General features: G+C 36.5%; 2 protein-coding genes across 2 annotated transcripts; one reads left to right on the top strand and one right to left on the bottom strand.

Annotated features, from left to right (window-relative positions):
- Positions 1–3,078: 3,078 nt before the first annotated feature.
- On the top strand, positions 3,079–9,026 carry psmc6 (proteasome 26S subunit, ATPase 6). The gene is made up of 14 exons (XM_084090607.1): positions 3,079–3,216; positions 3,606–3,685; positions 3,788–3,827; positions 3,914–3,966; positions 4,914–4,981; positions 5,123–5,237; positions 5,474–5,561; positions 5,681–5,742; positions 5,853–5,976; positions 6,061–6,122; positions 6,265–6,385; positions 6,471–6,551; positions 6,655–6,726; positions 8,548–9,026. The coding sequence occupies exons 1-14, from the start codon at positions 3,132–3,134 to the stop codon at positions 8,664–8,666; spliced, it is 1,170 nt and encodes a 389-aa protein (XP_083946733.1). The 5' UTR covers positions 3,079–3,131; the 3' UTR covers positions 8,667–9,026.
- cgrrf1 (cell growth regulator with ring finger domain 1) lies at positions 8,109–15,160 on the bottom strand. The gene is made up of 6 exons (XM_084090608.1): positions 14,890–15,160; positions 14,575–14,711; positions 14,298–14,475; positions 12,096–12,243; positions 11,908–12,015; positions 8,109–9,675 (listed from the first exon to the last, which is right to left on the bottom strand). The coding sequence occupies exons 1-6, from the start codon at positions 14,991–14,993 to the stop codon at positions 9,337–9,339; spliced, it is 1,014 nt and encodes a 337-aa protein (XP_083946734.1). The 5' UTR covers positions 14,994–15,160; the 3' UTR covers positions 8,109–9,336.
- Positions 15,161–15,957: the final 797 nt, after the last annotated feature.

Genomic DNA, 15,957 nt, shown 5'->3' with positions numbered 1-15,957 from the left:
CTACTGCTGCTGCATCTTGTTTTTATGTTGGGAAAACCTCCACCCATTTAGACCACATGTCCACAATAACCAAGAAATACTGCTTCCCTTCACAAGGATTCAGTTCTATAAAATCAATCATCAGATGATCAAATGCTCCCTCTGGTGGTGGATGAGATGCCTGGGGCATTTTTATCCCTTTTCCCACATTGTGTGTGTTACAAATAACACATCGTTTACAAAAATGTTCAGCATATGTTGTGAACCCCTTTGTAAACCAGACTTTTGTTAATTGTGTCACCATCCCCCCGCATGGTCAAACCTGTGCATCAACTAACACATTGTTTAGATTTGTCTATCATATTTAATTACACCCTTGAATGGAGACTCTCTGTCTCGGTCATACATTCAGTCACATTAACTTTTGTCAGGTCCATACAGGTATAATTTCTTAATTTTGCACTATTATTTTTGTGTTATTTTATTGTTTATTGTTAATTTATCTGTGCACCTTTTAAATGTTTATTATTATTATTATTATTATGTAGCAGTATTTCAATTTATTTTTTTATTACATTTTTTTCAGTTCCTTATCTCCAAGTAAACCAAAATTGGATAAAGATGATAATTCTGATGGTGATGATGGTGATAATACTGATTATGATGAGGAGGATGGTGACGATGAACCAAGTAAACCAGCGCCGAATCTGAGAGAGCATGGTAATACAGTACATCTGACAGACAGACAGATAGACAGATAGACATAGACAGACAGATAGACAGATAGATAGATAGATAGATAGATAGATAGATAGATAGATAGATAGATAGATAGATAGATAGATAGATAGACAAGATAGATAGATAGACATATTTTTTAAAATGTTTTAAGGCATTAAAATATTACCATAGTAGCCTACAATAAAATTCAAAGAACGGTGCAGAGAATAGACAGTATGATTACATATCAGGAAGATGTTCAAAACTATTAAGTACAAATGTCATTTTGTTTTGTCGTTAACAGGAACAAAGAGGAGTTGATGTTGGTATTCGCATTTTTATTTTATTTATTTATTGTATTTTATGTATTTTTTTGGTTGCACTAAATGCCTGTACGCCCTGGACAAAAGGACATAGGCTACATCTATTATGAGTTATAGACAAATGAAGCACATCAAGGTCTGTTCTTTTTTGCCCATTAATCAGTGTATTTGCTCCAATTGAAGCCTTTATCGTTGTTTGGTCATGAATTCAAATTTAAAAAATTGTTTTCTTGATTTCTTTATAAAACAGCTGCACTTTGGGTTCACCAAACATCCATTACCTTCCCAACTATTATTCAACTTTACATATGCCTGGACTAGCAATATATCCAACAGAGAAGACCTACCAAATTATACATGCTTATGTATGGTTATGCCATGTGATTTGTGGAGGATAATAACTTATGAAAACAGATGAAATTGACAGCATTCATGCTTATTCCTCAAACTCCAAAAAAAGAGAGGATGTAAAAGGAAAAAATGTTCTTAAGATAGCTTTTACTTTCAGTATTGCATGTGACTGATAATAGATTGCCACAGTCCCAATGCCAAATCTGTTCTTTATAAAGGTTCAAGTAACAAAACATATCGGGTAAAAAGGTTATATATTTTTATTTTTATATTATTTTCTAAATATTTTAATGGTTCCAAAAATGAGATCACAACAATTTATCGATTGCGGTTTAGAGTAAAGGGCGGGACTTGATTTTTTTCAGTCGAGAATTGATTGGATGGTTGTGGTTTGCTATTGGTTGATCTCATGTGAGTGACAGGTTGTCCCACCCTCATGCCAGTAAACACATCATCAGAGAAGAAAAAAGTGGATGCTGCAAAAGGGAGGGGAACTAGGCTATTTTGATTAAATACCAGGGGGGCACATGAATTAAAAAAAAAAGATGTGTAAGAATAATTTATTTATTTATAATAAATAGCCCTATACTGCAATATTCCATAAAATGGAATTGTGAATATTGATTTCATGGTCACTTTTAACCTTTTCATGAATTATGATAAACTCAGTCAGGATTTTTTCCCTATGTGTTTTTAGGGAATGAAAAACAAGATTTGAAATGTTTTTTTTTGTTTTTTTGTTTTTAAACATATTTTCATCTTGAGTGGACAGCATGTGTTTATGGGTTAAAGTGAAGAGATACTGTATTAAACATAATGTGTGTATTTAACAAACCAATCAAGAAAATGATTTAAATCATGTGAAAACTGTAACATATATAGGCTAAAAAATATATAGAAATGCAAAATATTGCAAAGGCAAGTTGAACTTCGCGTATCTTTGATATCAGAACATGAGGACGAGATTCCATCAGAGATCTCTACAACCTGTCAAGGTACATCTGTGGAAACCCAACTCAGATGCTCCCTCCAGTGTACCAGAGTATGTCAATTTACCCTTATTAGCTGATAATTCTGATTATGTTCAAGATGGACACATTTCTAACATAGCTAGAAAACCTAGGGATCCAGTGTTTTCAATCTCATCTGAAATTAACAGTGTTGGGGGTAACACGTTACAAGTAACATGCATAACACAATCAGATTACTTTTTGATTCAACAAGTAATTCAACAAGTAATGTGCATTTTGTAATCAGATTACTTTTTGATCTAACGAGTAAAGTAATGCATTACAAGCACCAGTGTTCACTGTAGATGTTAATGTGCAACTATGCCATCAAAACCCATGTAACTGCAAGAAAATGCTTTTTGAAAAGCTGTCCACTATAGTGACCTCTATGCATGAAAGGGTTAAAGGCCATAATTCACACCGCACAGTCAAACACCAACAAACAAGTTGGCTGCCTGTTGGATTTAGAATTTTATGGAAAAAAAAATGCCATGTTCACACTGTCCTCAACAGACACTGACAAACGAGAACATGGTCAGTCGGGTGAAAACAAACCCCAACCAACACCAACAGACGCCGATAATAGACGCCAATGATCTTACAAAAAAACAACAACAAACGTGTTTGTTTGTCCGTGCGCGAGCGCTCTGTTCCTCCAGTAGGGGCGGTAATGCGCGTCACATGCTTTTGCCAACCGCTGATATTAAACAGCACGAAGAAGAAGCGACAGAGCGGAGCGGCAGTGAACATGGCGGATACCAGGGAGAAAGGTTTACAAGACTACAGAAAAAAATTACTGGAGCATAAAGAGATTGACGGGCGTCTGAAAGAGTGTGAGTAAGATGTCTTTCTGTCCACGCCAGACTGTTATTTACCAGTTTGACACCGTCTCCGGCTGTTGTTTGTTTTAATTCGACAGTCTGCTGTAAGTCGCTTTGTCATGCAGTGCTGAAATGAATTAGCGGCTAATGGTAACAGCTAAGATTACCGACAGATATCATTCACATTATTAAATTAATGTACACAGCATGTTTTTAAGCGTTCTTTCTATATTTAATAACCTGTACAATGAAAATTAGTAATTTCTCACTCACTTATTCTCCTTGAGGAAACACTCACCAATGGACATTTAGCATCTCTGATACATGAAGAAAATGGAACTTTGATCACATGTTTTTACATGTAAATAAACACTTTATATCGCTTCATTGGCCCGTTTCAGTGAGAGAGCAGCTGAAGGAACTCACTAAACAGTATGAGAAGTCTGAGAATGATCTGAAAGCTTTACAGAGTGTGGGACAGGTAAGGTCGAAGCTAAATCTGCTGCAGTGTTTTATTATACCAACATGAAATGAGCCGGGGATCTGCTTTTCTGATGGTCTGATCCGTTCATTGTCTTTGTAGATTGTTGGTGAGGTACTGAAACAACTGACCGAGGAGAAATGTAAGTGCAGAACACCTTTATTCTGGTGTAACTGTTAGTTGATGTCTAATGTTGCTCTATTCCTTAATTTCTTCTTTTTTTTGCAGTTATCGTCAAAGCAACCAATGGCCCACGCTATGTTGTTGGATGTCGCAGACAGGTGATTGTATTGACATTAATGAATCAATTTTTTTTTTTTACATTTATTTAAATGAAACAGAATTGAACCTTGGTGTGTTTGTGTGTGGGTATATTTGTGTGTGTATATATATATATATATATATATATATATATGTATGGACATGCACACACGTACATTTATGTCTGTCATTGTGCATTGCATTGCATTCTGGGTAGTGGATGTCATATTTTAGGAACCATTCAGGAGCATACAATGAGGACAACTTACAAAGCACCATAGAAAAACAACTGTACTTATGTTAATACTTTTTATGAATGCAAAATAAACTGACTAATATTTGAATCTCTTACGTACATTCGAGCACTCAGTCGTACGGCCAAGACACTGCCCATATTCATCACATTTCATACAGAAATCATATGGCTGCCACACACAAGACCAAGTTAATTTCTCTAATCTCTTTAATCACATGGCATTCTCTAATGAATCTGTAATACATAGTAAATATACAAGTACAAATTATAAAGCCAATGAACTTCTATGCTATGGCAGTTCATAAGACAGCAAGCGTTCACCATTATAATGTTTTAACTGTATAGTATAAATTTTAACATCAGATCTACCTCCACTATGCCTCATGTCTCTTCTTGTCTGTGTCATAAAGTCCCATATTGCATTGCGTGGCTGACTTCACATTCCCGTTCTCTATATGAAGTTTAAACTCGAGGAGGAAAAAACACCTGTTCCAAAAATATGCAATTTACTGCAGTTGATAACATTTATATAGCCAAAAAGAAAGTTGAAATTATGATTGCTTGTAAATCAATGAGCTCTTATAACAGTATAGCAGACTACTTGCATAGTTTTCAATCTATATCTCCCAATAATATGTCTTAGGAAAGATGATATTTAAATGGTCAAAGCTCATGTCCTTTATGTTATCTGGTCATATGTTGTTGTCTTAGCTGGATAAAAGCAAGCTTAAACCAGGCACTAGAGTGGCTCTGGACATGACGACTCTCACTATCATGAGGTAAGAGGTTCAGTCTCTCTGCTTGTGCTCTTAGCTGCCAGTCTAGTTTCATTTGTGCATATAAAATAGTATTTTTAATATTCAGCTGGTACGTTTTACCAGAACCCTGTTTTCTAAATACTTTTTTTTTTTTTTTTAAAGGTATTTGCCTCGGGAGGTGGATCCTCTAGTGTACAACATGTCCCATGAAGATCCTGGCAGCGTTTCTTACTCCGAGATCGGTGGATTGTCCGAGCAGATCCGTGAGCTGAGAGAGGTCAGAAAGACACTGATATATCATTGTCATCTGATGAAATGTTCACCAAGGCTGCATTTATTTGATTAACAATACAGTAAAAACAGTGGTATTGTGAAATATTAGTACATTTTTAAATAACTGTTTCTATTTTAATATTTTTTTCAATTTAATTTATTTCTGTGATGGCAAAGCTGAAATTTTAGCATCTACACTGAACTTGTTGAACGGTTTTAATAATGGATTCTCTGTTGTAGGTAATTGAGCTTCCTCTGACCAATCCTGAGCTGTTCCAGAGAGTGGGCATCATCCCTCCCAAGGGCTGCCTCCTGTACGGACCTCCAGGTCAGTCACCCTGTTGTGGTTTGGTGGACACTTGTTATTGAGCTAGTTATTGAGATGTGCAAATATGAAACAAATGTTGTTTTCACAAAAATATTTTATTTGTTTTGTTTTTTTTAAAGGCACTGGAAAGACCCTTCTTGCCAGAGCTGTGGCCAGTCAGCTGGACTGCAACTTCCTGAAGGTATGTTGGTTTAGATGCAGTAAATTAACTATTTAGCTGGAGTTTAACTTGGCACAAGTCAACTGTTATGGTTAAGGTCATAGTGTTGAATAAAACATGTTGTTTATCAGGTCGTGTCCAGCTCTATTGTTGACAAGTACATTGGTGAGAGCGCCAGACTCATCAGAGAGATGTTCAACTATGCCAGGGACCATCAGCCCTGCATTATCTTCATGGACGAGATCGACGCTATTGGTAATGCTCTTCTCCACATCATATTCAAGCCATGGGAATTGTGCATTTGTTCTGAATTTATATTAACACACTTTGTTTTTGAAGGTGGACGTCGGTTTTCTGAAGGAACATCTGCAGATAGAGAGATCCAAAGGACACTTATGGAGGTTTCAAAATTTGTCAATTGGAATTTTTCTTTATTTACTAAACTTTTATCTTGTCTATTAATGCCTAACTTAATTGAAGACAAAATGTACATGACAAAAACCACGTTAATCGCATGATTAAATGTTTTTGTCTCTATACCAGCTGTTGAATCAGATGGATGGATTTGATACTCTGCACAGAGTCAAGATGATCATGGCCACTAACCGGCCGGACACTTTAGACCCTGCGTTACTGCGTCCTGGCCGACTGGACAGAAAAATCCGTACGTTTGTGTTTCAGTATCCTCCCTCTTTACACATTCAGTGACTGTACTTGGAAACTTTAACTTTTCTTTCCCCACTGTACAGACATTGAGTTGCCCAATGAACAGGCTCGACTGGACATCCTGAAGATCCATTCTGGGCCCATCACCAAGCATGGAGATATAGGTGCGCCTCCATAACTTTCCGGTCACTTTTTTTTACAGCTGTGACTCTTTTTCTTTGGGAGTATTTCCTTTTCCTCTCTCATCACATTTCCTTTTGTTTTCAGATTATGAAGCCATCGTCAAGCTTTCAGACGGTTTCAATGGAGCAGATCTAAGGAATGTGTGCACTGAAGCTGGTAGGAAATGTCACACTGAAAAGTGCAATTCAAGGATTTTGTTTTAAAGAAAAATGAACTGTATTTGCCATGCTCTAGCATGTATATACAAACTAAGGAGGAGACAAAATCCAGTCATATTTGGGAACAGGAAAGATCTGGTGATTTAAAAAAAAAAAAAAAAGTACACCATGCTAATATAATTAGAGCTGCAATGAACAATTACACAGAGACGATAATGGTATCATATTCAAAAACTTGTACTTTGAAACCCATTTTCAAAAGTTTGCATTTTCAGGCCTCCAAAACGCCGTTGCTGTGTAAATGATTGGCCAAAATGCACAAGTTTTCTGTTTTTTAGTGTCGTGTAAATGCCTCCATATTTTCGTTTTTTTATTTTAAAATGTTTTTCTACATCCTGCCCAATGTTGCGCTCCAAACAATAGGGCTTTTCACTGTGTTTAACCCAGGGTTATCGTCATTCTAAACCCCACTTTTAACCGTTGTAATTTAGTAGCATCGCTTTTTACCCGGGGTTATGAAACCCAGGGTCAGCACCACTAAAATAAAAAGTCAAAATGGTGACCAAAAATGTGATTACTAGATTGAAGAGGAGACAGTTTAATTATTACCTTTGATAGTCGGAAAAGTCTATTCTGGATAAGCATGACAGTATAGTCTGCAATATATAATTCAAGGATGCCAAATGCTAGAGCCTTTATGAAAACAATTTGCGTGTGGGCGTTGTCCAATCAGTGACAACGCAAATATGTACAGTGTGAAACGTCATCTTATGAAAACTCAGAATTAATTGTTAACCCCGGGTAAATCATGAGCAATGTGAAGCAAGATAACCCAGGGTTATATATATATATATATATATATATATATATATATATATATATATATATATATATATAAATAAATAATGTTTGTGTATATGTATGTTAACTATTATAAGGGTGAAAATCCCTAATGTCTAAATCGAAGGCTATAAAAAAGGGTTGTATGTATCTATGTAGACTGTAATTTATGGGCGAAATAGGTTAAAATATAAACATTACATTCTAAAGCCCACCGTAATAAAGAAAAACAAAAGCACCAACTAAATGCCTGAAGTGTGTGAAGTTTAAAGGTGCAGTATGTAAGCAAGTATGGAAGATCGTTGTTTCTCCCTCCACAAACTCGACAGCGCTCACTCGGGTTGGCAGTTTGAGCACACACAACAGAAACGAGCACAATGGACAATGAAAATTGGCAACGTGCAGCATCACAGACCAAAATAATAACAAACATTCCAGCCTGGAAACGCACGTTTCAAAGCAAAATATCTGGCTGTAGAAGTGTTTTTCAGATAAACGAGTATGTGAACTTAGCATGTTTCCTAAATATCTGCAAACATATTATGGTGTTATGCTTTATTAGAGTGAAAAAGTTACATACAGCACCTTTAACAGTTGCTTTCTTGACTTTCTAGCATTCACAGAGAAACTATTTAATGCAAGTTATGCACTGGGTAAAATGTCAAACGCTAGAGCACCTGATAGGGCAAGCTGTGTTAAATGCTTACGAGTTTGAAGCGATCTTATGTTTATGACAACTTGGGTCATGCACTTCTGCAGCAGCAGCTCAGTCTGTGCCCTCCAATACTTTTCAGATTCTTTTGTCCATAGAAATGTGGACATAAAAAATAATGAAACCATTTTGAATTATGTTGCTTGTCAACTTTTGTTTTTTAACAGCTGTTAGTGAAGTAGTTTTTTTTTGTGTGTGTAATGCTAACCTTGAACTTTTGATTGAGTCTCTCCAGTGTATGACCTCCTCCTCCGTTTTGTCCCACAGGTATGTTTGCCATTCGTGCCGACCATGATTATGTGACTCAGGAGGATTTCATGAAAGCTGTGAGGAAGGTGGCAGACTCCAAGAAGCTGGAGTCCAAACTGGACTATAAACCTGTATAAAACCACATTTTTGTGCAAAGTATAAACGTGAGGGGTTAGTGGGATATCAACACTGTCCATGGACACAACACTTTTTTTTGTTAAAGTTACTGCAATAGATTTTGTGTCAACATTTGAAAACATTTCCATTGCTACCATCAAGTGACTTCAGTTGTTCAGTTATTGCATTGTTTAACCCCAATTTAATACAAATCTTTACCTGTTGGCCGAGTATGTAGACCTGAAAAGTTATACGGCTCTTTATAATTCTGTGTGATCAGTTATATAAAATGTGTGCCTGGCCTGCTTCCTTCCACATCATTAAAGTCAATGATAAAAGAAAGAAATAATAAAATATACTCCCATGGTTTTTCCACAGTATCGCTGTACATCAATCTCCAAAAGAAAAACTCCACAATGAGTCATTCTGAATCACGTATTTGTTAGTTCAACCAATATATTGGAAAAATAAATAAATATCCTATTCAACTTAAAATCTCTATATTAAACACATTTTACAAGCACATCCAACTTCAAAAGCCCAAAATTGAAATAATTCTAGAAGTGTCCATATGTGGGGTTAAAGGTCAGCTGCCTGCATCTCTTAACCTTGAAGATGCTACAATGTTTCCTTTTCAGGTTTAGCCTTTCCAGCAAAGGCTTGCCTTTAATACTGAATACTTAAATAGGTTTAGTCTTCCATTAAGTGCTCCTCTTCAATATCATGAGCTGGTTGGTTTGACAGCGCAAAGGATTCAAGGACAAAAGCTCTGCAGATCGGACAGTGCTGGAAGCGGCACACGCAGCCGTCACATACGCACGCATGTCGGCATGGCAGAAGCACTCTGTTTGTCGGTGCATTCTGACACACCACACAGTCCTTGCCTTGAGTATCAGGCCACTCCCCCTCTGAATCAGACTCCTCCCCCTTTGCACATGGCGTCTCAGGTTGCGGCTCCGCATCTTGAGTGCTAGTCGAAGGCTCTGTGGATCCAGACAAGTTGCTGTTGTCTGCTGACATGAAGAGAGGCTGTGAAGAAAGGAACAAGTTTTAACCACACGAGACAAAATTAACGCTCGCTAACTTAATTAACGGCACTGTGCCATTTTGCTTCAGGCACGCTAGGGGACGAAGGTTAAATGTGATCAAAATAAGCATACAAAACATGACTGCACCAAGAACAGTAAAAAAAAAAAAAAAGACAAAATGTTGTAAATACACAACCAGTCAAAAGTTTTGGATCGGTAAGATTTTTTATGTTTTTACCCGTTCACCAAGGCTACATTTATTTGATTAAAAATACAAAAAACAACAACAATAGTAATATTGTAGGGCTGGGCGATATATCGCATGACATTGTTAGGTGCATCTCGTCAGTAAAGCCGGTTCCTTGATTAGTAGTAAATCGCCATCACCTGCTTTCAGATGGAGCGATAATTAATGCGATATGGCTCAGCTTGTCAGTTAAAGGACAAATCAAGTGAAAAATGAACCTAGGGGTAATTAACACATGGTTACTGAGTCGATCGTTCCCTGCGATGCGTTTTCATGAAAATCGAATGTATAGAGTTTTATCTTTAAAAACAGATTAGCTCATAACACTAGTATATGGGGCACAGAGTAAGTAAAAGTAAATCGCTAGTTAATACCACTAACAAGGCTCAAAATAGCCTCAGACTAACACGGTAGTCTATTTATATTCTATTTGTTTATTTATATATTTTGAAAATTTGATCTGACGTTTTCGGAGTTGTGAGATCCAGGCAATCGGACGCTCGGCGCTCATGTACCCCGCCGAGAACAGCCTTTCCTCGGTTAGTGCTGCTGACTGCCGCTGGCTCGGATGTCTCTAGTCTAGTGGTCTAACATGACTCAAATCGTCTTGTGTATATCTAACGGGCGATTTATTTATTTCCTTTATTTGTCTCATTAATCTATAATTTGTTCCCTGGCAAAACGTTAAGCTGAGGGCAAAGTGAAGTTTCATAGCTTTATTTAGTCTATTTAACTTTAACATTGTAGCCTAGAGAGCTGACTTATGTTTGACTGAATCGTTTGCTTTATTATTCTATAGCTTCTTATACCTTTTAGGCTACTTATACTTTTATAATGGCTATTATTGATCATTAAAACTGACATTTAACAAAAAAGGTTGTCATTTTATTTTATATATTTAAAACATAAAACATTTTATTATACATGTTGCACATTCTCTTCACTGTATGTACATATATAATAAAATAAAATGACACAACCCTCTCTTTTTGCTAAATGTTAGTTTTAATGATCAATATTATAATGTTTTTTATTTATCATATTTTTAAAATGAAAACAAAAAGAGTCAGGGTTGTGCTTTATATTTTGTGTTGTTATAAATATGCAGTGAAGATAATCAATTGCGTTGCCTGAACCACATTTGTGTGGCCATTATGTTAAAGATTTTTTTAAATGAAAATGAAAAGAGGCAGAGTGGTGGTTTATAACATATTTTGTTTTATTTGTAGCCTAGATATACATAAAGAGATAACCGGAGTAGCCAGAGCGAGCTGAGTGACGCTATCAAGTACGCCGCTGTTCCATTTCAGAATTATCGGACTTGCATCCTCCCGTCCTCGGGAGTTCGTTCTCCTGAGTCGAACTTGTCAAGTCCGAACTACCAAGGACTCAAGTCCGAACTTTGCGTACTTGGTATTGAGAAACGGCTGTTGTAAATGCCGCTCCATCTGAAAGCAGGTGATGGCGATTTACTACTAATCAAGGAACCGGCTTTACTGATGAGATGCGCCTAACAATGTCATGCGATATATTGCCCAGCCCTATAATACTGTGAAATATTATCACAATTTAAAATAGCAATTTAGAATATATTGTAAAATGTAAGTTTATTCCTGTGATCAAAAGATTCTATTTAAAAAAAAAAATAATTCTTTCGAACTTTCTATTCATTAAAGAATCCTGAAAAAAATTGTACACAACTGTTTTCTACATTGATGATTATAATAATGTTTTTTGAGCATCAAATTTGGATTTTAGAATGATTTCTGAAGGATCATGTGACGCTGAAGACTGGAGTAAATTAAATTACATTTTAAAATATATTAAAATAGAAAACATTTATTTTAAATTGGCAAAATATTTAACAATATTATTTTTTTTTTTTATCAAATAAATGTAGCCTTGGTGAGCAGAAGATACCTCTTTTAAAAACATTAAACATCTTACCAATCCATAAATTTTGACTGGTAGTGTACATTTTGATACCTTCAGATCGTAAAAGTTTCCATGCGCCGTGAGAAGATACTGGAACAAGATTCTGGCAGAGAGTCTGTATTTGACATCAGGAATGTGGAGGACTGTCACACTGGCCACCTAGAAAACAACAGGCTATTAACACACTTCACCTGTTCCCATCAAACAAATCTGATAATGAAAGACTCTCAGCTGCTTACGATATTGTAGTCGTCCCTGGTTTCCATATTGGCCAGTGTCAGCACAGCTACCAAGGGGTATCGGTCCCGGGGGAGCAACCCAAAATCGGTTACTCCGAGATCTGGTGGCATCTGGGTGAAGTATTTGACTTTTTCTTCTTTCTGTATACTTGTATTATGTTAAGGACAAAACATGCCATTGTGTTCCATCTATGAATTTAAAAAGTTGGAGTGGTGTAAGATCTGTTTGTCACGTCACATGACTCTTCTTCAGGAAGGCACACTATACAGATGCATTATTAGGCCCTGTCCCAAATGGCACCCTAAACACTTGCGGTCTTCTGTGGAAGTGTGCCATTTGGGACAAGGTCTTACTACAAATTCTAAAACACTTCATTCACATTTCAAATCATACTGCTGCTCTACAAATAATAATTATCCGTCAATTTGACTCAATGAGAAGTACAATTTCCTTCATGTTCTATTTTCAGACGTCAGGAGAATAGCGTAAAGCTTGGTATTTTAAAGGATAATTCCGGTATTTAGCACTTTGAGTCTCTTTTCTGGTTTGTTTTTGGTGGACAGATTAATTTTGACGATGGGTCCTGTCTCGACTTTTTGACTCGTTTAGAATCGCCTTTGACCGCTTCAGAGTGGCTGGCTACGGGCATGCACGAACATGTCCTTAAAACAACCCTTAACGTTCGTTTTCAAAACTGTGCAACTCACCGAGTGGTTAGTGATGTTCGTTGATGTTCCAAAACAAGTAACGTTAGCGTAGCGAAATACAGTTTCTGTCGTGTTTTATTTGGCGTTTTGTAAAATCCCATTGATTTCTGTTGGAGGACTCATTGCTCGTTGATATTACTGCGCTTCAGACTCAAATATTGAGCAGAAGTTTATACGCGGTTGTGAGGTATCTGAAAAAATAGTTCCACTATAGCAAATAACACGGATTGAAATCATACATTGCGCCGATATATTTGTTTTTAATCATCAAGGAACACCACTAACCACACGGTGAGTTGCACAGTTTTGAAAACGAACGTTAAGGGTTGTTTTAAGGACATGTTCGTGCATGCCCGTAGCCAGCCACTCTGACGCGGTCAAAGGCGATTCTAAACGAGTCAAAAAGTCGAGACAGGACCCATCGTCAAATTTTCTGTGTCAACTACTCTAGTTCATCCAAAACAAACCAAAAAAGAGACTCAAAGTGCTAAATACCGGAATTATCCTTTAATGTGACACGGTATAACACTTTTCAGTCAATGGATTATTTTCCTCCTGACTATTAATTTTTTCCCTTTTATATTCGCTGAATCAGTATGAAAAAAGACAACATGATATACTGCACATTTGTGGTATGTTATCCTGATTTATTCCTGATATTTTCCATGAATAATCACTGGAATGCAGTAAGAATGCATCCCTTTTCACTTCTAATCCATAGCAGTGTTTACTGGAACGTTTTTTTAAAGCAGGTAAATAGAACATTATTATTGTCTGTGAAAATGATGGAAATCACTTTGAAATATCATCACTCAATGTTCCACTAAAAGGGATAGTTCACCCCAAAATTACAATTTTGTCTTCATTTACTCACCCTCATGTTGTTCTAAACCTGTATGAGTTTCTTCCTTCTGCTGAACACAAAATAAGATATTTTGAAGAATGTTGGTAATCAAACAGTTGACGGCACCCATTGACTTCCACAGTAGGACAAAATACTATGGAAGTCAATGGCTACCATCAACTGTCTGGTTACTAACATTCTTCAAAATATCTTCTCTTGTGTTCATTTATACATGTTAGGAGCAACATTAGGGTGAGTAAATGATGACAGAATATTCATTTTTGGGTGAACGATCCCTTTAAGTGGAACATTGATGAATCCACTTAAAAGACAACATTTTTTACTAAGGCAACATATGTTTCATGATACAGGCACATATCTCTACAGTGTGCATTGATCATGATGACATAAGTCTACCCTTAATGTGAGGCAAGTTCTGTCTCTAAAAGTCATTTTTATAGCCTTTTTGATGCAATTTGTTAATTTTTAGTTGATGGCACACACATCCTGAAATAGATTTAGATATTTTCTGTACAGCTCAAGTAAAAAGTGGCACAGCTTACCTCAATTACATATGGATCTGGTGGAAGGACAATGTGGAATGGTAGTACAGAGCTATTACTACTATAAGAGTTAAATTAAAAGGATACTTGAAGCTTTGGTGGTGAAGATAGCTTAACTGCAGAGCCTCTTGAAACCGCTCCGGTGTGTCAAGCCGGAGCCCACGCTGGTGACTCTGAAGGGCCGCCTGGAGCGCCGGGACACCACAGCCCCAGAAACAGCTGAGGACACAGTCTTCAAGACAATACGGCCGCAAGCTCACACCCTCTGACACAACACACACACACACACACACACACACACACACTTATGGACTATGCTTGACTCATTTAAAATGGATTCAACATTGGGTGAGTTGATTCTCACCAGTTACTGTCCCAGCCGGAGAGTCCATCTCCAAAGCGAAGGGATTGGTCACCTGCACCATCTTCCTCTCAGGCACAGGAATTAAAGATTCAGTCTCATCCGAACTGCGTAAAATGACGGGAACATCAAATCCAAACCTTGACAGGAGATACTAAAGTTAGTGAGACAAAGATTAAGAGTGCAACCTATGCTTTGAAAGAGGAACTAACTCACTGGAGATGCACAATTCAGACTGAGATAAATCAACATCGCACATAGTTCACCACTTTAACACTGGCCTAAAATGCTCATTTATCCATATCAAAATTGACTTACCAGCCCAACACGGCAGCCACAGTGATGATGAAACATACTGATATAACAGTAATGTAAAAGAGAGGAGAATACTCATACAACATCACTAAAAACTCCGCGGCCATGCTCAAAGTGTTACATTAATACAATGCGATTAATTGCCTGCACGTATAATAAAATCATTAAAATAATAATAATAATGCGGTTGTCCTGTTCAGGCTGTCCCTGCTGTCACCCTGCAAGACTCATCAACGTAAACTTCCGGTTGTGACAGCCGCTAATACGGTGGCCCAGAGGACCAAATCCGCACATGACACCAATACCGTCACGCATAGGGAGGAGCGTTATGAGCGTTACAGCAAGATAGCGAGGGGAAGTCAGATTAATTCTGTGAATCGGCTCTTTCAAACAAATCGTTGCATGGAATCGGTTCAAAACAGATTCAGTTTTTACGTCATGGCGTAATTGCGGCGTCATCTGGAATTTTTTTTTTTTTTTTTTATAAACATTAACAGTACATTAACTTTATATACAGCTTCAAATATTGAACATCATACAACTGTATATACAAAAATAAATATACAACAGAATAAAGGTGTATATAAAATAAAATTCAAATAATTTTATTCAAATATATATATATATATAATCAAAATAAATATTAAAATAAATTAAAATATTCAAATAAATACTTAATAGTAAAGTTCACAAACTCACAAAGCTTTATCCCACAGTCTCTATGCTGTCTATGGACAGCCTTACATTCCACAAAACAATAAAGTTGGGCTTTATATTAGTATAGGCTAATTACATTTATGAATGTGAAAATTGTTCAGAAATATTTCAGTAAAACAATTAAATAGAACACTTTTCATTCCCTTTAAAATATTCGGTGAAGTTTTTTTTCTCCATAAAACTGAAATTGAACATTTTCATTGATAAATAAATATGTCTGTATCTCACACCACATTATAACTGAATAATGGCAAAATAAACACAAGGTTTCATGATAGTTATTACAGAAAGTACAGAGGCCTATTTACGTGTACTAAATTAACATTTGTACACTTAAACACAAATTGCATATAC

This window comes from Abramis brama (genome assembly GCF_963993115.1).
Source record: "Abramis brama genome assembly, chromosome: 18".
NCBI classification, from domain to species: Eukaryota; Metazoa; Chordata; class Actinopteri; order Cypriniformes; family Leuciscidae; genus Abramis; species Abramis brama.
This window is presented reverse-complemented; position numbering and strand designations above follow the sequence as displayed.